Here is a 22,721-nt window from a genome sequence, read left to right as displayed (position 1 = left end):
TGGGAATTTAATCCGGCTCTGATGATAACACAGAAATGGATCTCCCTCTGGGGAAATCTGAAGTCAAGAGAATAATAAAAACAGCTCTAAATCAAATCTGGCAAGAAAGGTGGGATAAAGGACATAAAGGACGACATATGCACACCATACACCATAAATAAAGGTGACTTGACCATACAAAATAAAGTAGGTTTAATTAGAACAAGCTTTGGCCATAGAAAGGAAGATACAATCATTTCTCTCCTGAGAATTGGACATACAGGACTAAATAAATCACTACAGTTGATAGGGAAACACGACAATGGACAATGTAGCAAATGTGGTCAGCCGGAGACTATAGAACATGTTATATTTCATTGTGGAGCATACAAAAGAGAAAGATTACTATTTAAAAATGACTTGATGAAAATAGGAATCAACACAATATATATGGAAAATGGTCCAAGTAGTTAATATAAAGGATATGAAATATTGATACACTTTATATACAATTTAGCTTTTTTTCTGTTCTTTTTATCTCTCCTCATCTCCCCCCATTCTGTCCATTCATAAACATCCAATCCCCACTTCCTGCGTTACCTCGTGAAATTAGAGCTCATACTCCAAACCCCCAGTAGATGGCGATATGCACCAAAGTTGGATACCAGCCTCCATGCCTGAAGAAGACGATCACTCGATGTGCGCATGCGCGAGTTAGAGAGCGGAGCAGCGTGAGAGAGAGAGAGAGAGAGAGAGAGAGATGTCCGGTGAGTCCTCTTTTTCTGCTCTATTATTTGCTTTTTGCTGTCCAGCATATATTTATTTGCATAATAATGTTTGAGTGTAGCATGAATTTGAGGTAAATGTCAGCTTCATGTATGAATAAATGTGTAATTTTATGAATAACTTGTATTCAGTGAGAGAGGAGACTTTTACTTAAACAAATCTCCTCCATTCATTCGGCAAAAACAATTGTTGTGTTTAATGATTATTTGATTACGGAGTGGTTTAGGACCAATAGTTTCACAAATGAAGTCTTTCTATGAACTGGGTAGCCTACTGTTTTCTTTATATTTCGTTTGTAATAATTAACCAGCAAATAATAAGAGAACTGGGTACTTTTTTTCTTTTAACAAAATGTATGTCAAGTCAAGTCACCTTTATTTATAGCGCTTTTAACAACACAGATTGTGTCAAAGCAGCTTTACAGTATTAAATAGGAAAATAGTGAGTCAATAATACAAAAAGTATGTTAGATAGTTGTGTAGTTGATTAAACATATTTAATAGTCTAATTTGAAGATCAATCTTTTGTATGGCAATTGGCTACTTTCTGCTGTTACATCAAGTTCACGGTTCTCTCTTTTATTTTTTTTTTAACGAGTTTCTGAAAATGAAATGTTTTTACTTTCATTTCAGAGTTGATTGAAGAAAAAGTGGAGAATGAAGAATTGAGTGAAGCTGATGAGAGAAATCATGTCAAAATGAGTCGCTCTCAAACCAAGCAGAAAGATTTAAAGAAAAGGAGAGCCAAGAAATTTGTCACCTGCACTCAGTGTGGAAAGAGTTTGGCAAACAAACAAAGTCTGGAGTATCACATGAGGATTCACACTGGAGAGAAACCGTTCACTTGTGATCAGTGCGGGAAGAGTTTCTCACAATCAGCAACTCTTAAGCATCACATGAACATCCACACCAGAGAGAAACTGTACGCATGTGATCAATGTGATAAAACATTTTTGTGGGCTTCAACCCTGAAGACACACCTGACAGTTCATAGAAAGGAGAAGCCATATTCATGCCATTTGTGTGGAAAGAGCTTTTTACATCTACAAAGTTTGAAAGTACATCAGAAAATACATACTGGTGTGAAAGATTACATGTGTTTTAAGTGTGAAAAGACTTTTATAACAGCTGAACAATTAAAACTGCATGAGAGGATTCACACTGGAGAAAAACCGTACAAGTGTTCACACTGCGACCAGAGATTTATTAGTTCAGGAGTCCTGAAAAGACATGAGAGAATCCACACTGGAGAGAAACCTTACACATGTGATCAATGCGGGAATCATTTTGCACGAAAAGGACAACTTAACGCACACATGATCATCCACACTGAAGAGAATCCGCACACATGTGATCAATGTGGCAAAGCATTTTTGTGGGCTTCAAGACTGAAGACACACCTGACAGTTCATACAAAGGAGAAGCCACATTCATGCCATTTGTGTGAAAAGAGTTTTTCACATCTACACAGTTTGAAATTACATCAGAAAAGACATACTGGTGTGAGAGACTACATGTGCACTGAGTGTAAAAATGCTTTTACTACAGCTGAACAATTAAAACAGCACCAGTGGATTCACACTGGAGAAAAACCCTACAAGTGTTCACACTGCGACCAGAGATTCAGACAGTCAGGAAGCCTGAAGAGACATGAGAGAATCCACACTGGAGAGAAACCTTATACATGTGATCAATGCGGAAATCATTTTGCACAAAAAGGACAACTTAAGAGTCACATGAGCATCCACACAGGAGAGAAACCCTATACGTGTTCACACTGCGACAAGAGATTCAGACTCTCAGAAATGCTAAAAAAACATGAGAGGATCCACACTGAAGAGAAATCGTTCACATGTGATCAGTGCGGCAAGAGTTTCTCACGATCATCATATCTTAAGGTCCACATGAACATCCACACCAGAGAGAAACTGTACGCATGTGATCAATGTGATAAAACATTTTTGTGGGCTTCAACCCTGAAGACACACTTGACAGTTCATACAAACGAGAAGCCATATTCATGTCATTTGTGTGGAAAGAGCTTTTTACATCTACAAAGTTTTAAATTACATCAGAAAATACATACCGGTGTGAAAGAGTACATGTGTTTTAAGCGTGAAAAGACTTTCACTACAGCTGAACAATTAAAACTGCATGAGAGGATTCACACTGGAGAGAAACCTTACACGTGTGATCAATGCGGAAAGAGCTTTGCACAAAAAGTACACCTTAACGCACACATGATCATCCACACTGGAGAGAATCTGCACACATGTGATCAATGTGGCAAAGCATTTTTGTGGGCTTCAAGCCTGAAGACACACCTGAGAGTTCATACAAAGGAGAAGCCATATTCATGCCATTTATGTGGAAAGAGTTTTTCACATCTACACCATTTGAAAGTACATCAGAAAATACATACTGGTGTGAGAGACTACATGTGCGCTGAGTGTAAAAAAACTTTTACTACAGCTGAACAATTAAAACTGCACCAGAGGATCCACACTGGAGAAAAACCCTACAAGTGTTCACACTGCGACCAGAGATTCAGACTGACAGGAGCCCTGAAGAGACATGAGAGAATCCACACTGGAGAGAAACCTTATACATGTGATCAATGCGGAATCAGTTTTGCACAAAAAGGACCACTTAAGTGCCACATGAGCATCCACACTGGAGAGAAACCTTATGTGTGTTCACACTGCGACAAGAGATTCAGACTATCAAAAATCCTAAAAAGACATGAGAGGATCCACACTGGAGAGAAATCGTGAGGCCAGCAGAGGGTGCTCACCCTGTGGTCTGTGTGGGTCCTAGCACCCCATTATAGTGACGGGGACACTATACTGCCAAAAAGCACCGTCCTTTAGATGATACGTTAAACTGAGGTCCTGACTCTCTGTGTTCATTTAAAATCACAGGATGTCTTTGAAAAAGTGTAGAGCTGTGTCGCCGGCATCCTGGCCAAATTTGCCCATTGGCCTCTGACCATCATGGCCTCCGAATCATCCCCATATTCTGATTGGCTTCATCACACTGTCTCCTCTCCATCAGTAAGCTGATGTGTGATGGGTGTTCTGGGGCACTCTGGCTGCCGTCACATCATCCAGGTGGATGCTGCACACTGGTGGTGGATGAGGAGATACCCCTGACACTGTAAAACGCTTTGAGTGTCTAGTGGTGTTGCTTTCGTCAACAAAAATTCTGACTAAATATTGTCGTCAACGAACCTTTTTCATGTGATGAAAATGAGACGAGACGAAAATGCTGGTCATGTGACAATGACTATATAAAATGTATTGTGAAATATCGTTGATGAATAAAAAAACAAGACTAAACGGTGTCTACAAAATAAAAACTATGCTTAAATGTCTCTTTATTTTTCATTGACGAAAACGAGACGAAATGAAATGTCATAGGCCTAATGTTAGATTGATGTGCGCATCCAGTAGCCAGAGCTGTATCCCTTCTAGCATAAACCGCAGTCGCTCCCTCAAGCTCCACTCGCTGCAATATCTAGATTCTAGACTACAACAAAGTTAAGTCTACAAACAAGTTAAGTCTGACACGGATAAAGGGACCAATGGCCGGCCAGATAGGGTTCATCTTTGGGGGAAAAAAGAAGGAAGAACACATAATTTTTTGTTTTCTACTTTTTAGTAGTAATGGGAAAATGAAGCTTTTCGAAGCACCAAAGGGTTCCCCTCAACTGTATCTAATAGGGCTCATTGCTCAAAGCTTTCCAACACGTTGTACACTAATGACATCTTGTGGTCAAAGGTGGAAAACGTTTCTTTCGCATCCCAGATGTCCAAGCGATTTTCGGACAATTTCATAAAATAAATTAATTTGTGCTACGAAAACTTAAAAAACAAAAGTACAAGCATGATTCATGTATGCATAGATGATCAAGTTAGTTAAGAATATTGTTAAGTTGATTAATATTATTATTCGAAGCTTCTGTGTCAAACGTCACATCACCATTTTTAGTAAATTGTAGCTTGACCATTCAAACCTTGTTTCTCTGTTTTTCTGGCATCGTCATGTGATGCTATTTTATTTAGTGTTTTTATTTATTTTATTTCAATTTATGTGTGTGTGCTTCTAACATGTTTGGTGGGTAAAATAAATGTTGTAAATGTAAATTAGAGCATCTTCTGCAATGGATGCATTATTCTACGGAAGAGGATTAGGGCAACGCAATAAAAAAAATGTAAAACCATCTCGAGATTAAAGTGGTTAAATTGTGAGAAAAAAAGTCGAGATTAAATGTTGAGATTAAAGTCGTTAAATTGCGAGAAAAAAAGTTGTTAATTTGCGAGAAAAATAGTTAATTTGCCAGAAAAAAGTCCTTAAATTGCGATTTTAAAGTCATTAATTTGCGAGAAAAAAGTTGTTAAATTGGGAGAAAAAAGTCGTTAATTTGTGCGAAAAAAGTCGTTAATTTGTAAGCAAAAAATTGTTAATTTGCAAGAAAAAAAAAGTTAATTTGCGAGAAAAAAGTCGTTAATTTGCCAGAAAAAAATCCTTAAATTGCGAGATTAAAGTCATTATAATACGAGATTAAAGTCATTAATTTGCGAGAAAAAAGTTGTTAAATTGCGAGAAAAAAGTCGTTAATTTGTGAGAAAAAAGTCGTTAATTTGCAAGAAAAAAGTTGTTAATTAGCGAGAAAAAAAGTCGTTAATTTGCTAGAAAAAAAATTTTAATTTGCGAGAAAAAAGTCGTTAATTTGTGAGAAAAAAGTCGTTAATTTGCAAGAAAAAAATTGTTAATTTGTGAGAAAAAGGTCGTTAATTTGCATGAAAAAAAGTTGTTAATTTGCGAGAAAAAAGTCGTTAATTTGCGAGAAAAAAGGTTGTTAAATTGGCAGAAAAAAAAGTAGTTAAATTGTGAGAATGAACACACTTGTGTCATGTTTATTTCATCTGGTCGGACAGAGTCAAGCAGTGTCTGCAGTGGCGTAGTTTGTAGAGAATTGCACACAGTTGTAGCACATGATACGATCAACTGGGGTTCAAACCTGACTTTAGCAGAACTCTCTTCCTTTTCTCATCACATCACGTCAGAAAAGTGGGAATCAACTGCTTAACCAGCGTTTATTAATAATGTAGGCATCAGGTATACGGCGTAGGCTTGTACACACTTCTTTATCAGTCAGCTTTGTCTATAGCCACTTCTAAGTCCCCTCTGATGCGCATCATTCAGTAGTAGGCTACCCTGCATTAGCCAAAATCATGAGAGTCCACGACATCCAGTGGGATAAAGGACATAAAGGACGACATATGCACACCATACACCATAAATAAAGGTGACTTGACCATACAACATAAAGTAAGTTTAATTAGAACAAGCTTTGACCATAGAAAGGAAGATACAATCATTTCTCTCCTGAGAATTGGACATACAGGACTAAATAAATCACTACAGTTTATAGGGAAACACGACAATGGACAATGTAGCAAATGTGGTCAGCCGGAGACTATAGAACATGTTATATTTCATTGTGGAGCATACAAAAGAGAAAGTTTACAATTTAAAAATGACTTGATGAAAATAGGAATCAACACAATATATATGGAAAATGTTCCAAGTTGTTAATATAAAGGATATGAAGTATTGATACACTTTACATACAATTTAGCTTTTTTTCAGTTCTTTTTTCTTTCTCCTCATCTCCCCCCATTCTGTCCATTCCTAAACATCCAATCCCCACTTCCTGCGTTACCTCGTGAAAACAGAGCTCATACTCCAAACCCCCAGTAGATGGCGATATGCACCAAAGTTGGATGCCAGCCTCCATGACTGAAGAAGACGATCACTCGATGTGCGCATGCGCGAGTTATAGAGCGGAGCAGCGTGAGAGAGAGAGAGATGTCCGGTGAGTCCTCTTTTTCTGCTCTATTATTTGCTTTTTGCTGTCCAGCATATATTTATTTGCATAATAATGTTTGAGTGTAGCATGAATTTGAGGTAAATGTCAGCTTCAGTTATGAATAAATGTGTAATTTTACGAATAACTTGTATTCAGTGAGAGAGGAGACTTTTACTTGAACAAATCTCCTCCATTCATCCGGCAAAAACAATTGTTGTGTTTAATGATTATTTGATTACGTTTAGTTGTTTAGGACCATTAGTTTCACAAATGAAGTTATTCTATGAACTGGGTAGCCTACTTTTTTCTTTATATTTCTTTTGTAATAATGAACCAGCAAATAATAAGAGACTTTCTATGAACTGGGTACTTTTTTCTTTTTACAAAATGTATGTCAAGTCAAGTCACCTTTATTTATATATAGCGCTTTTAACAACACAGATTGTGTCAAAGCAGCTTTACAGTATTAAATAGGAAAATAGTGAGTCAATAATACAAAAAGTATGTTAGATAGTTGTGTAGTTGATTAAACGTATTTAATAGTCTAATTTAAAGATCAATCTTTTGTATGGCAATTGCCTACTTTCTGCTGTTACATCAAGTTCACGGTTCTCTTTTATTTATTTTTTTAACGAGTTTCTGAAAATGAAATGTTTTTACTTTCATTTCAGAGTTGATTGAAGAAAAAGTGGAGAATGAAGAATTGAGTGAAGCTGATGAGAGAAATCATGTCAAAATGAGTCGCTCTCAAACCAAGCAGAAAGATTTAAAGAAAAGGAGAGCCAAGAAATTTGTCACCTGCACTCAGTGTGGAAAGAGTTTGGCAAACAAACAAAGTCTGGAGTATCACATGAGGATTCACACTGGAGAGAAACCATTCACTTGTGATAAATGCGGGAAGAGTTTCTCACAATCAGCAACTCTTAAGCATCACATGAACATCCACACCAGAGAGAAACTGTACGCTTGTGATCAATGTGATAAAACATTTTTGTGGGCTTCAACCCTGACAAAGCACCTGACAGTTCATAGAAAGGAGAAGCCATATTCATGCCATTTGTGTGGAAAGAGCTTTTTACATCTACAAAGTTGGAAAGTACATCAGAAAATACATACCGGTGTGAGAGATTACATGTGCTTTAAGTGTGAAAAGACTTTTATAACAGCTGAACAATTAAAACTGCATGAGAGGATTCACACTGGAGAAAAACCCTACAAGTGTTCACACTGCGACCAGAGATTTATTAGTTCAGGAGTCCTGAAAAGACATGAGAGAATCCACACTGGAGAGAAACCTTACACATGTGATCAATGCGGGAATCATTTTGCACGAAAAGGACAACTTAACGCACACATGATCATCCACACTGGAGAGAATCCGCACACATGTGATCAATGTGGCAAAGCATTTTTGTGGGCTTCAAGACTGAAGACACACCTGATAGTTCATACAAAGGAGAAGCCATATTCATGTCATTTGTGTGGAAAGAGTTTTTCACGTATACACCATTTGAAAGTACACGAGAAAATACATACTGGTGTGAGAGACTACATGTGCTTTGAGTGTGGAAAGACTTTTACTACAGCTAAACAATTAAAACAGCACCAGTGGATTCACACTGGAGAGAAACCCTACAAGTGTTCACACTGCGACCAGAGATTCAGACAGTCAGGAAGCCTGAAGAGACATGAGAGAATCCACACTGGAGAGAAACCTCATACATGTGATCAATGCGGGAATCATTTTGCACGAAAAGGACAACTTAAGTGTCACATGCGCATCCACACTGGAGAGAAACCCTATACGTGTTCACACTGCGACAAGAGATTCAGACTCTCAGAAATGCTAAAACAACATGAGAGGATCCACACTGAAGAGAAATCGTTCACATGTGATCAGTGCGGCAAGAGTTTCTCACGATCATCATATCTTAAGGTCCACATGAACATCCACACCAGAGAGAAACTGTACGCATGCGATCAATGTGATAAAACATTTTTGTCGGCTTCAACCCTGAAGACACACCTGACAGTTCATACAAAGGAGAAGCCATATTCATGTCATTTGTGTGGAAAGAGCTTTTTACATCTACAAAGTTTTAAATTACATCAAAAAATACATACCGGTGTGAAAGATTACATGTGTTTTAAGTGTGAAAAGACTTTGACTACAGCTGAACAATTAAAACTGCATGAGAGGATTCACACTGGAGAGAAACCTTATACGTGTGATCAATGCGGAAAGAGCTTTGCACAAAAAGTACACCTTAACGCACACATGATCATCCACACTGAAGAGAATCTGCACACATGTGATCAATGTGGCAAAGCATTTTTGTGGGCTTCAACCCTGAAGACACACCTGAGAGTTCATACTAAGGAGAACCCATATTCATGCCATTTATGTGGAAAGAGTTTTTCACATCTACACCATTTGAAAGTACATCAGAAAATACATACTGGTGTGAGAGACTACATGTGCGCTGAGTGTAAAAAAACTTTTACTACAGCTGAACAATTAAAACTGCACCAGAGGATCCACACTGGAGAAAAACCCTACAAGTGTTCACACTGCGACAAGAGATTCAGACTGACAGGAGCCCTGAAGAGACATGAGAGAATCCACACTGGAGAGAAACCTTATACATGTGATCAATGCGGAATCAGTTTTGTACAAAAAGGACCACTTAAGTGCCACATGAGCATCCACACTGGAGAGAAACCTTATGTGTGTTCACACTGCGACAAGAGATTCAGACTCTCAAAAATCCTAAAAAGACATGAGAGGATCCACACTGGAGAGAAATCGTGAGGCCAGCAGAGGGTGCTCACCCTGTGGTCTGTGTGGGTCCTAGCACCCCATTATAATGACGGGGACACTATACTGCCAAAAAGCACCGTCCTTTAGATGATACGTTAAACTGAGGTCCTGACTCTCTGTGTTCATTTAAAATCACAGGATGTCTTTGAAAAAGTGTAGAGCTGTGTCGCCGGCATCCTGGCCAAATTTGCCCATTGGCCTCTGACCATCATGGCCTCCTAATCATCCCCATATTCTGATTGGCTTCATCACACTGTCTCCTCTCCATCAGTAAGCTGATGTGTGATGGGCGTTCTGGGGCACTCTGGCTGCCGTCACATCATCCAGGTGGATGCTGCACACTGGTGGTGGATGAGGAGATACCCCTGACACTGTAAAGCGCTTTGAGTGTCTAGTAGTGTTGCTTTCGTCAACAAAAATTCTGACTAAATATTGTCGTCAACGAACCTTTATCATGTGATGAAAACGAGGCGAGACAAAAATGCTGGTCATGTGGCAATGACTATATAAAATGTATTGTGAAATATCGTTGATGAATAAAAAACAAGACTAAACGGTGTCTACAAAATAAAAACTATGCTTAAATGTCTCTTTATTTTTCATTGACGAAAACGAGACGAAATGTAATGTCATAGGCCTAATGTTAGATTGATGTGCGCATCCAGTAGCCAGAGCTGTATCCCTTCTAGCATAAACCGCAATCGCTCCCTCAAGCTCCACTCGCTGCAATATCTAGATTCTAGACTACAACAAAGTTAAGTCTACAAACAAAGTTAAGTCTGACACGGATAAAGGGACCAATGGCCGGCCAGATAGGGTTCATCTTTGGGGAAAAAAAGAAGGAAGAACACATACATTTTTTTTCTTCTTTTTAGTAGTGATGGGAAAATGAAGCTTTTTTAAAGCACCAAAGGGTTCCCCTCAACTGTATCTAATAGGGCTCATTACTCAAAGCTTTTCAACATGTTGTGCACTTATGACATCTTGTTGTCAAAGGTGGAAAACGTTTCTTTCGCATCCCAGATTTCCAAGCGATTTTTGGACAATTTCATAAAATAAATTAATTTGTGCTACGAAAACTTAAAAAACAAAAGTACAAGCATGATTCGTGTATGCATAGATGATAGGGGTGGAACGGTTCACAGAAGTCACGGTTCGGTTCGTACCTCGGTTCAGACGTCACGGTTCGGTATGATTTCGGTACAGTGGAGGGAAAAGCAAAACAAAAATGCAGAAGGCAATTAGATGTATTTCCACTCACATACCCAACAACCGCTGAACAACGGCAACACACAGTCCTCGTCTTTTCCACCACTCTCTCGCCTGTACTACTGTAACTGACTGGAAAAGCGAAGTTTTCCCAAACTTGCGATCTAAGGGGCCGTTCACATGTCGCGCCTAAAAACGCGTGAAAACGCGCCGCTTTCTTCCTGATCAACAAAGCGCTCGGGAGCTTGCGCTCCGGAAGCGTCTGCCGTTTCTAAGCAACCATCAGCTGCGCTCTAGCTCCAAGTCTATGCGTCTCCATGCATTGTTTCTTCTATTAGCGTCAAAATAATGGGGGCTTGACAAATCATAAAGTTCAGGAAATCCCTGGACCACAATGATGGACCGTCGAGCTGACAAAAAATTGCAGAGTGCCAGAGAATGTAGACGGGCTCTGATAGACCGCATACATAGGCGGAGCTCGGCTGCTAAAGCGGGGCTAAATATTAGCTGTCCCTAAAGAACCCGCGTATCTAACAGTAGTTCCGCATTACATTAATTATTTTGCAGGCAAGTTTTTTTTTTTTTTTTTTCATACCGTGTATTCTCCGTTTAAATTCGTGCACCGAACTGTGACCCCCGTACCGATTCGGTTCGAAACAAATACATGTACCGTTCCACCCCTAATAGATGATCAAGTTAATTAAGAATATTGTTAATTTGATTAATATTATTATTCGAAGCTTCTGTGTCAAACGTCACATCACCATTTTTAGTAAATTGTAGCTTGACCATTCAAACCTTGTTTCTCTGTTTGTTTTTCTGGCATCGTCATGTGATGCTATTTTATTTAGTGTTTTTATTTATTTTATTTCAATTTATGTGTGTGCTTCTAACATGTTTGGTGGGTAAAATAAATGTTGTAAATGCAAATTAGAGCATCTTCTGCAATGGATGCATTATTCTACGGAAGAGGATTAGGGCAACGCAATAAAAAAAATGTAAAACCATCTCGAGATTAAAGTGGTTAAATTGTGAGAAAAAAAGTCGAGATTAAATGTTGAGATTAAAGTCGTTAAATTGCGAGAAAAAAAGTTGTTAATTTGCGAGAAAAATAGTTAATTTGCCAGAAAAAAGTCCTTAAATTGCGAGATTAAAGTCATTAATTTGCGAGAAAAAAGTTGTTAAATTGGGAGAAAAAAGTCGTTAATTTGTGAGAAAAAAGTCGTTAATTTGTAAGCAAAAAATTGTTAATTTGCAAGAAAAAAAAAAAGTTAATTTGCGAGAAAAAAGTCGTTAATTTGCCAGAAAAAAGTCCTTAAATTGCGAGATTAAAGTCATTATAATACGAGATTAAAGTCATTAATTTGCGAGAAAAAAGTCGTTAATTTGTGAGAAAAAAGTCGTTAATTTGCAAGAAAAAAGTTGTTAATTAGCGAGAAAAATTTTTTTAATTTGCGAGAAAAAAGTCGTTAATTTGTGAGAAAAAAGTCGTTAATTTGCAATAAAAAAATTGTTAATTTGTGAGAAAAAGGTCGTTAATTTGCATGAAAAAAAGTTGTTAATTTGCGAGAAAAAAGTCGTTAATTTGCGAGAAAAAAGGTTGTTAAATTGGCAGAAAAAAAAAGTCGTTAAATTGTGAGAATGAACACACTTGTGTCATGTTCATTTCATCTGGTCGGACAGAGTCAAGCAGTGTCTGCAGTGGCGTAGTTTGTAGAGAATTGCACACAGTTGTAGCACATGATACGATCAACTGGGGTTCAAACCTGACTTTAGCAGAACTCTCTTCCTTTTCTCATCACATCACGTCAGAAAAGTGGGAATCAACTGCTTAACCAGCGTTTATTAATAATGTAGGCATCAGGTATACGGCGTAGGCTTGTACACACTTCTTTATCAGTCAGCTTTGTCTATAGCCACTTCTAAGTCCCCTCTGATGCGCATCATTCAGTAGTAGGCTACCCTGCATTAGCCAAAATCATGAGAGTCCACCACATCCAGTCATATGTGAATAAATAAAACCCAGTAAAGACAGCGATGATGCGGTCAGGACCGTGGCGCCGGCTTCTTTTGAAATATGTTTGCCTGATGTGCCGCAGTCCAGATATTAATAAAATAATAATTATTATTGATTAGCCTACTGATTTGAATCAGTAAATATTAACGAAAACAATACCGTACAAATACAACTTTGGTTGGCGAACATGACGAAGGAGCACGCACAGTATTTTTCTGCAGCAGAGCAAGAACTCTTGATTGAGGGATTTCAGGAGTTTCAGAGTTTAATTAAAACGCAAGGGAACACTGCAAAGACTGGAAAAGCAAGGAGAGAGGGCTGGCAAAAAGTAGTGAACAAATTAAATGCGTTAATGCTGCCCATGTTACATGTTTTTTCTTGATATGTTATTTTATTATACACTACCGTTCAAAAGTTTGGGGTCAGTAAGACTTGTAATAGTTGTGCTGCCAAATATTTTTTGGAACCTATGATTCCATATATATTCCCCACCTTATATATATATAAAACAATGTAAATTATTTATATAAAGGGTGACCCTGAGGTGACGTAGGCACTGGAAACGTGCTTTCAACAGACCTATAGTCATTTCCACCCTGCCTCTAGTTTTACTGTGTGCCACATTATATCGCTGCTGTGGACCTTGTTCAGGTTCTGGGTAAGGGGTTAGCAGTGTAGGCTGGCATGGGTAACCCCTATCCCCCAGCAAAAAGTTGTCAATCCCTCCTGTAAAAAAAAAATAATAATAATAAGAAAGTTCACATTGGTTTAGTGTGGAATTGAAGTGCTCAACTGAGTAGTGACTAAGGCTAAGGCAAGAAATACCGCTTCATCTTTAAAAAAGGGGAGGAGACAGGCAGAAACTCAGAGTTTAGAGAATAAAACCTGCTCCTGACCAGGTTAGGTTCACAGAGTAAGTTACCACGGTAACTGACTCTGAGTAAAAGTTACCTCTCTTTCAGAAACAGGCTTGACTTACCCTGCTTTCTCAGGTTTGATAAACCTTCCATTCTGAAACGGAAAACCCAGTTTCCCTCATTCCAGGGTTCACATACTCAGAGTTTTCACTTAACCTCCTTTCTGAAACGGGCCCCAGATGTCAGTTTTATGGCACATTTCTAAACATCCTGTTGTCGTCAATTAGTGTAGCCTATACATATCACTATTTTCACTGTAAATAGCATCTGTGGCGGGTGCAAATCTGGACGTGAACCAAATAGGCTACGGCTCGTTGCTGAATGTCAAACGGACCGCATCTTGTCTTGGAATGTAGCAATTATAAGTGACCACGGTCATAATATACAAATCATGAAGTTTCAGGATGTCAACACAAGGTGACAGCCAGTAAAACCCGAGTGACAACAATTTACTAACTCACGAGCTACTGTCAGGACTTAAGCGCACAGCAGAAAAGCGCTACTTGTGTGAAGCGCTGCACGGACCGTTATATTCTTAGCTCTGCCTAAAGACTCGATCAGACGACCACTGAACAGCACTGTGAGATGCAAATTAAAGCCTTTTTTCTCGCAAATTAACAACTTTTTTCTCGCAAATTAACAACTTTTTTCTCGCTAAATTAACAACTTTTTTCTCGCAAATTAAACACTTTTTTCTCGCAAATTAACAACTTTTTTCACGCAAATTAATAACTTTTTTCTTGCAAATTAAAGACTTTTTTCTTGCAAATTGAAAACATTTTTTACGCAAATTAACGACATTTTTCTTGCAAATTAAAGACTTTTTTCTCGCAAATTAACAACTTTTTTCTCGCAAATTAACAACTTTTTTCTTGCAAATGAACAACTTTTTTCTTCAAATTAAAGACTTTTTTCTCGCAAATTAACGACTTTTTTCTTGCAAATTAACGACTTTTTTCTTGCAAATTAACGACTTTTTTCTCGCAAATTAAAGACTTTTTTCTCGCAAATTAACGACTTTTTTCTTGCAAATTAACGACTTTTTTCTTGCAAATTAACGACTTTTTTCTCGCGAATTAAAGACTTTTTTCTCGCAAATTAAAGACTTTTTTCTTGCAAATTAAAGCCTTTTTTCTTGCAAATTGAAGACTTTTTTCTCGCAAATTAAAGACTTTTTCTTGCAAAATTAACAACTTTTTTCTTGCAAATTGAAGACTTTTTTCTCGCAAATTAACAACTTTTTTCTTGCAAATTAAAGACTTTTTTCTCGCAAATTAACGACTTTTTTCTCGCAAATTAACAACTTTTTTCTCGCAAATTAACAACTTTTTTCTTGCAAATTAACAACTTTTTTCTTGCAAATTAACAACTTTTTTCTCGCAAATTAAAGACTTTTCTCGCAAAATTAACAACTTTTTTCTTGCAAATTAACAACTTTTTTCTTGCAAATTAACAACTTTTTTCTCGCAAATTAAAGCCTTTTTTCTCGCAAATTAAAGACTTTTTTCTCGCAAATTAACAACTTTTTTCTTGCAAATTAAAGACTTTTTTCTCGCAAATTAACGACTTTTTTCTCGCAAATTAAAGACTTTTTTCTCGCAAATTAACAACTTTTTTCTCGCAAATTAACAACTATTTTCTTGCAAATTAACAACTTTTTTCTTGCAAATTAAAGACTTTTCTCGCAAAATTAACAACTTTTTTCTTGCAAATTAACAACTTTTTTCTTGCAAATTAACAACTTTTTTCTCGCAAATTAAAGCCTTTTTTCTCGCAAATTAACAACTTTTTTCTCGCAAATTAACAACTTTTTTCTTGCAAATTAACAACTTTTTTCTTGCAAATTAACAACTTTTTTCTCGCAAATTAAAGACTTTTCTCGCAAAATTAACAACTTTTTTCTTGCAAATTAACAACTTTTTTCTTGCAAATTAACAACTTTTTTCTCGCAAATTAAAGCCTTTTTTCTCGCAAATTAAAGACTTTTTTCTCGCAAATTAACAACTTTTTTCTTGCAAATTAAAGACTTTTTTCTCGCAAATTAACGACTTTTTTCTCGCAAATTAAAGACTTTTTTCTCGCAAATTAACAACTTTTTTCTCGCAAATTAACAACTATTTTCTTGCAAATTAACAACTTTTTTCTTGCAAATTAAAGACTTTTCTCGCAAAATTAACAACTTTTTTCTTGCAAATTAACAACTTTTTTCTTGCAAATTAAAGACTTTTCTCGCAAAATTAACAACTTTTTTCTTGCAAATTAACAACTTTTTTCTTGCAAATTAAAGCCTTTTTTCTCGCAAATTAACAACTTTTTTCTCGCAAATTAACAACTTTTTTCTTGCAAATTAAAGCCTTTTTTCTCGCAAATTAACAACTTTTTTCTCGCAAATTAACAACTTTTTTCTTGCAAATTAAAGCCTTTTTTCTCGCAAATTAACAACTTTTTTCTCGCAAAATTTGCAACTTTTTTCTTGCAAATTAAAGACTTTTCTCGCAAAATTAACACCTTTTTTTTGCAAATTAACAACTTTTTTCTTGCAAATTAACAACTTTTTTCTCGCAAATTAACAACTTTTTTCTCGCAAATTAAAGACTTTTTCCTCGCAAATTAACAACTTTTTTCTCGCAAATTAACAACTTTTTTCTTGCAAATTAAAGCCTTTTTTCTCGCAAATTAACAACTTTTTTCTCGCAAATTAACAACTTTTTTCTTGCAAATTAAAGCCTTTTTTCTCGCAAATTAACAACTTTTTTTCTCGCAAATTAACTACGTTTTTTCGCAAATTAAAGACTTTTTTCTCGCAAAGTTAACAAATTTTTTCTTGCAAATTAACAACTTTTTTCTTGCAAATTAAAGACTTTTTTCTCGCAAATTAACAACTTTTTTCTCGCAAATTAAAGACTTTTTTCTCGCAAATTAAAGACTTTTTACTCACAAATTAAAGACTTTTCTCGCTAAATTAACAACTTTTTTCTTGCAAATTAATGACTTTTTTCTTGCAAATTAAAGACTTTTTTCTCGCAAATTGAAGACTTTTTACTCGCAAATTAAAGACTTTTTTCTCGCAAATTAAAGACTTTTCTTGCTAAATTAACAACTTTTTTCTTGCAAATTATTGACTTTTTTCTTGCAAATTAACAACTTTTTTCTTCAAATTAAAGACTTTTTTCTCGCAAATTAACGACTTTTTTCTTGCAAATTAACGACTTTTTTCTTGCAAATTAACGACTTTTTTCTCGCGAATTAAAGACTTTTTTCTCGCAAATTAACGACTTTTTTCTTGCAAATTAAAGCCTTTTTTCTCGCAAATTGAAGACTTTTTTCTCGCAAATTAAAGACTTTTTCTCGCAAAATTAACAACTTTTTTCTTGCAAATTGAAGACTTTTTTCTCGCAAATTAACAACTTTTTTCTTGCAAATTAAAGACCTTTTTCTCGCAAATTAACGACTTTTTTCTTGCAAATTAACAACTTTTTTCTTGCAAATTAACGACTTTTTTCTTGCAAATTAACGACTTTTTTCTCGCGAATTAAAGACTTTTTTCTCGCAAATTAACGACTTTTTTCTTGCAAATTAAAGCCTTTTTTCTCGCAAATTGAAGACTTTTTTCTCGCAAATTAAAGACTTTTTCTCGCAAAATTAACAACTTTTTTCTTGCAAATTAACAACTTTACGACTTTAATCACAAACTTTTATTCTCTACTTTTTTTCTCGCAATTTAATGACTTTAATCTCAAGATGGTTTGAATTTTTTTTTTTTTTTAAATGCGGAAACAAAAGACTGAATAAATACGCAAAACAAAACGGGGAAAGTACGCAAAAAAACAGTGTAGGTCAGACGTTCTGTCACAATCTAGGCAGGAACACACGAACAACGACGTAATTAAAAGACATACATTTAATAAATCCATTGGGAAACAGGCAGACACAGGAACACGGAGAGGTAAAATCAGGGGATAACATCAACGTTCGACAAGACATGATGGTAAGCACATACATTAAATAGACAGGGTGATTGACAAACACAGGTGCTGGCAATGATGGAAAAAAACAAGTAACAGAAAACAGCAGGGGGATGGATGGGAGAAACCAACTCAAAGTCCAGGGGTGTGACAGTTATGTTTGATTTTTGGGGCTTTCTGTTTTAAATTTCTCAATACAGCTTTTGAATTCATTTGAATTGAAAGCCTTTATTGTCATTGTATTTTTCTGAATACAGTGAAACTAGTCGTTGAATAGCCATCACCACAATCCGCTGTCCATGCCATAAAACTGATACATTTATCTGTATTGGTGAATTTTGAACATGCTTCGTAGAATATTATATAATATGTCTTGTCTAGACGTAGACTTGGCACTTAATAAGACAAAGCACAAATAACTGTTCTCAATAATTGTATTTCCTCAACCCAATTAATCTTCTTTGACATTTTATAGCGGTTGGCAAACCAGCTTTAGATGCATAAACTATATGAAGTATATAATTCAATACTGTGAAGTTGCTTTGACACAATCTGTATAGTATAAAGCGCTATATAAATAAAGGTGACTTGACTTGAAGTTCTTCTGTAAGATGTAATCTTTCGATTTCATTTAGATTTTGTTACAATATTTAACATAAAGGATATTAAGTATTGATACACTTTTTAAAACCAATAGATCCCTTTAAGATAATTTAGTTTTTTCCGTTCTTTTTTTCTTTCTCCTCATCTCCCCCATTCTGTCCATTCCTAAACGTCCAATCCCCACTTCCTGCGTTACCTCGTGAAATTAGAGCTCATACTCCAAACCCCCAGTAGATGGCGATATGCACCAAAGTTGGATTCCAGCCTCCATGACTGAAGAAGACGATCACTCGATGTGCGCATGCGCGAGTTAGAGAGCGGAGCTGTGTGTGTGAGAGAGAGAGAGAGATGTCCGGTGAGTCCTCTTTTTCTTCTCTATTATTTGCTTTTTGCTGTCCAGCATATATTTATTTGCATAATTATGTTTGAGTGTAGCATGAATTTGAGGTAAATGTCAGCTTCATGTATGAATAAATATGTAATTTTATTTATAACAGTGAAGAGAGAGGACTTTTACTTGAACAAATGACCTCCATTCATCCGGAAAAAAAAAACAATCGTTGTGTTTAATGATTATTTGATTACGTTTAGTTGTTTAGGACCAATAGTTTCACAAATGAAGTTATTCTATGAACTGGGTAGCCTACTTTTTTCTTTATATTTCTTTTGTAATAATGAACCAGCAAATAATAAGAGACTTTCTATGAACTGGGTACTTTTTATTTTAACAAAATGTATGTCAAGTCAAGTCAACTTTATTTATTTATAGTGCTTTTAGCAACACAGATTGTGTCAAAGCAGCTTTACAGTATTAAATAGGAAAATAGTTTGTCAATAATACAAAAAGTATGTTAGATAGTTGTGTAGTTGATTAAACGTATTTAATAGTCTAATTTGAAGATCAATCTTTTGTATGGCAATTGGCTACTTTCTGCTGTTACATCAAGTTCACGGTTCTCTCTTTTATTTTTTTAACGAGTTTCTGAAAATGATTTTTTTTTTCTTTTTACTCCAGAGTTTATTGACGAAAAAGTGGAGAATGAAGAAATGAGTGAAGCTGATTGGAGAAATCATGCCAAAATGAGTCGCTCTCGAAAAAGAAAAAAAGATTTAAAGAAAAGGAGAGCCAAGAAATCTTTCACCTGCACTCAGTGTGGAAAGAGTTTGACAAACAAACAAAATCTGGAGTATCACATGAGGATTCACACTGGAGAGAAACCGTTCACTTGTGATCAGTGCGGGAAGAGTTTCTCACAATCAGCAACTCTTAAGGTCCACATGAACATCCACACCAGAGAGAAACTGTACGCATGTGATCAATGTGATAAAACATTTTTGTGTGCTTCAAACCTAAAGACACACCTGAGAGTTCATACAAAGGAGAAACCATATTCATGCCATTTGTGTGGAAAGAGTTTTTCAATTCTACAACATTTGAAAGAACATCAGAAAAGCCATACGGGTGTGAGAGATTACATGTGCTTTGAGTGTGAAAAGACTTTTACTAGAGCTGAACAATTAAAACGGCATGCGAGAATCCACACTGGAGAGAAACCTTATACATGTGATCAATGCGGAAAGAGTTTTGCACAAAAGGTACAACTTAACGCACACATGATCATCCACACTGAAGAGAATCCGCACGCATGTGATCAATGTGGCAAAGCATTTTTGTGGGCTTCAAGCCTGAAGACACACCTGACAGTTCATACAAAGGAGAAGCCACATTCATGTCATTTGTGTGGAAAGAGTTTTACACATCTACGCAGTTTGAAAGTACATCAGACAATACACAGTGGTGTGAGAGACTACATGTGCTTTGAGTGTGGAAAGACTTTTGCTACAGCTAGACAATTAAAACAGCACCAGAGGATCCACACTGGAGAGAAACCCTACAAGTGTTCACACTGCGACCAGAGATTCGTACAGTTAGGAAACCAGAAGACACATGAGAGAATCCACACTGGAGAGAAACCTTATACATGTGATCAATGCAGGAAGAGATTTGCACAAAAAGGACAACTTAAGTGTCACATGAGCATCCACACTGGAGAGAAACCTCATGTGTGTTCACACTGCGTCAAGAGATTCAGACTTTTAGAAATGCTGAAAAGACATGAGAGGATCCACACTGGAGAGAAATCGTGAGGCCAGCAGAGGGTGCTCACTCGCATGAACGAGAACCGGTTTGCCTGTGATTTCGGGCATTTGCCTGCGATTTCTCAAAACCTCTCTGCAAGTCAAAATCGGGGCTAAAATCATGCAGTCTGAATTCGGCTTAAGCTGGTGTGTGCTCTGGCTCACTATGGCTGGTTTTCACAGTCAATAAAGTTCACCTTCATCTTCAAAATCAGCAGATATAACTTGGATCCACTCAAAAATAAAGTTCCTCTCTAAAGAACAACTTCAAAAAGTGGTATTTTTGTATATGATTTTGCTTCATGATATTGTGTTTTGATATGTGACCCGGGACCACAAAACCAGTCACAAGGATAAATTTTACAAAACTGAGATGTATACATCATATGAAAGCTCAATAAATAAACTTTCTATTGATGTATGGTTTGTTAGTAGAAGACAATATTTGGCCGAGATACATCTATTTGAAAATCTGGAATCTGAGGGTGCAAAAAAATCAAAAAGACTGAGAAAATCACCTTTAAAGTTGTCCAAATTAAGTTCTTAACAATGCATATTACTAATCAAAAATTGCATTTTGATATGTTTACAGTAGGAAGTTTACAAAAATTCTTCATGGAACATGATCTTTACTTAATTTCCTAATGATTTTTGGCATAAAAGAAAAATCAATAATTTTGTGCTCCAGGGTCACATATGTTCAATTGTCTTCTAATGCATATCTATCACTTGAAGTAGCTGTTTACAAACTGTTTCTTGTTCAGAAAGCTGAAGAAGAGTCTTGTGACACTTTAATAATATTATTCAATATATATATTTTTTTTAAATTTAAATAATTAGTTATAATATATTTAGAAAAAGCATATGCAAATATACTAGGGCTTGGCGATTAATCGAAAAGTAATCGACATTCAGAACCTATAATCGATAAAATTTTTCCGGGTAGATTATTTCAATTACTTTCCCTTTAAAAACATTACTGTGTGTGGAGTCACGTGACCCCGCTCCGTTACGTTACGTTATTCCGCCGACATGTCAATGGAGAGTATTTACAGGAAAGAGATACTGCTTATTTTCTACTTTTAATATGAAAAACATTAAAAATAATTTATTTTGCTTCCAAAAGTGCAAGTTATTTATTTTCACAAATTTAAGAAAAAATGTGACTTTTTGTTTTAAGCAATGTGTGCTTTAATTTCAGTTGTTCAACACTGACGTTCAATAAATAATCATAGATAGTGTGTGTTTCCTTCAATTATTTTAAAATCAAGTAATGCACCCTTCATTCTCTCACTTGTAATATGTGCGCACATTTACTGTACAAAACTTGTCAGTGAACCATGAGGGCAGAAAATAAATATTATATAAATATAATTTTATTAATAAATAAAATAATCAGTCATTAATCGTAATCATGTTAAAATGTTCAATTTAACGAGATTTTAGGCCAAATCGCCAAGCCCTAATATATACTGTTGTGTAGCTTTGAAACTGATCTTTATTTGCTACTCATCCATTTACTTTTGCTTTGAGGAATTATTGATTGAATGTTTTTTAGTAATTATTATTTTTGATATTGAATCAATGACTTCTGTCTGCTGGTTGTATTTGCTTTAGGGGAAAAAGTCATTGTATAGTTTTAGTTATAATATTAGAAAGCCATGTGGTGTTGTTTGCTTTTGGGGCTTTCTGTTTTAAATTTCTCAATAAAGCTCTTGAATTAATTTGAAATGAAAGCCTTTATTGTCATTGTCTTTTTCTGAATACAGTGAAATTAGTCTTTGAATAGCCCTCACCACAATCCGCTGTCCATGCCATAAAACTGATATATTTATCTATATTGGTGAATTTTGAATATGCTTTTTAGGATATTATATAATATGTCTTGTCTAGATGTAGACTTGCCGCTTCATAAACTTACTAAGACAAAGCAAAAATAACTGTTCTCAATAGCTGTATTTCCTCGACCCAATTAAGCTTCTTCTTAGACATTTTATAGCGGTTGGCAAATCAGCTTTAGGTGCATAAACTATATGAAGTACACAATTTAATACTGTGAAGTTGCTTTGACACAATATGTATAAAGTGCTATATAAATAAAGGTGACTTGACAAAGATCTTCTGTAAATTGTAATCTTTCGATTTAATTCTGATTTTATTACAATAAGTTCAACTGTTTCAGGAAGATCATATTTAACACAAAGCCAAGACTCATGTTTTCCTGTTGTAAATAATGATTGATTAAGTGCAATGTGTCCAATTCTAAGACCAGATATAATGCTGTCTTCCTTTCTATTCACAAAAATTCTCCCTTAAGTTCCAACTTTTTTTATATATTATATACATGTTGTCCTTTATTCTGACCATCCAAATTACTTTGCCACACAAATATAGCCCTTTTATTTCTTATG

At 35.8% G+C, this 22,721-nt stretch overlaps 2 protein-coding genes across 2 annotated transcripts; both read left to right on the top strand.

The window, feature by feature from the left end:
- Positions 1–616: 616 nt before the first annotated feature.
- On the top strand, positions 617–4,101 carry LOC141328387 (uncharacterized). Its single transcript, XM_073835392.1, has 2 exons — positions 617–746; positions 1,398–4,101. The coding sequence occupies exons 1-2, from the start codon at positions 740–742 to the stop codon at positions 3,536–3,538; spliced, it is 2,148 nt and encodes a 715-aa protein (XP_073691493.1). The 5' UTR covers positions 617–739; the 3' UTR covers positions 3,539–4,101.
- Positions 4,102–7,316: 3,215 nt separating this feature from the next.
- Positions 7,317–22,344, top strand: LOC141334663 (uncharacterized). Its single transcript, XM_073839889.1, has 4 exons — positions 7,317–9,442; positions 18,451–18,526; positions 19,187–19,947; positions 20,035–22,344. The coding sequence occupies exons 1-4, from the start codon at positions 7,376–7,378 to the stop codon at positions 20,317–20,319; spliced, it is 3,189 nt and encodes a 1,062-aa protein (XP_073695990.1). The 5' UTR covers positions 7,317–7,375; the 3' UTR covers positions 20,320–22,344.
- Positions 22,345–22,721: the final 377 nt, after the last annotated feature.

The sequence above is a fragment of the Garra rufa genome, chromosome 1 (genome assembly GCF_049309525.1).
Source record: "Garra rufa chromosome 1, GarRuf1.0, whole genome shotgun sequence".
In the NCBI taxonomy this organism is placed as follows: Eukaryota; Metazoa; Chordata; class Actinopteri; order Cypriniformes; family Cyprinidae; genus Garra; species Garra rufa.
This window is presented reverse-complemented; position numbering and strand designations above follow the sequence as displayed.

What these genes read in the sequence shown, in the direction of transcription:
- LOC141334663 (XM_073839889.1), top strand. Translation starts at nt 7,376, where the DNA reads ATGAGTCGCTCTCAAACCAAGCAGAAAGATTTAAAGAAAAGGAGAGCC. An exon ending in GAGAGAGAGAGAGATGTCCG is followed by an intron (nt 18,527 to 19,186) that starts GTGAGTCCTCTT and finishes TTTTTACTCCAG; the next exon opens with AGTTTATTGACGAAAAAGTG. An exon ending in CACATCTACGCAGTTTGAAA is followed by an intron (nt 19,948 to 20,034) that starts GTACATCAGACA and finishes CAATTAAAACAG; the next exon opens with CACCAGAGGATCCACACTGG.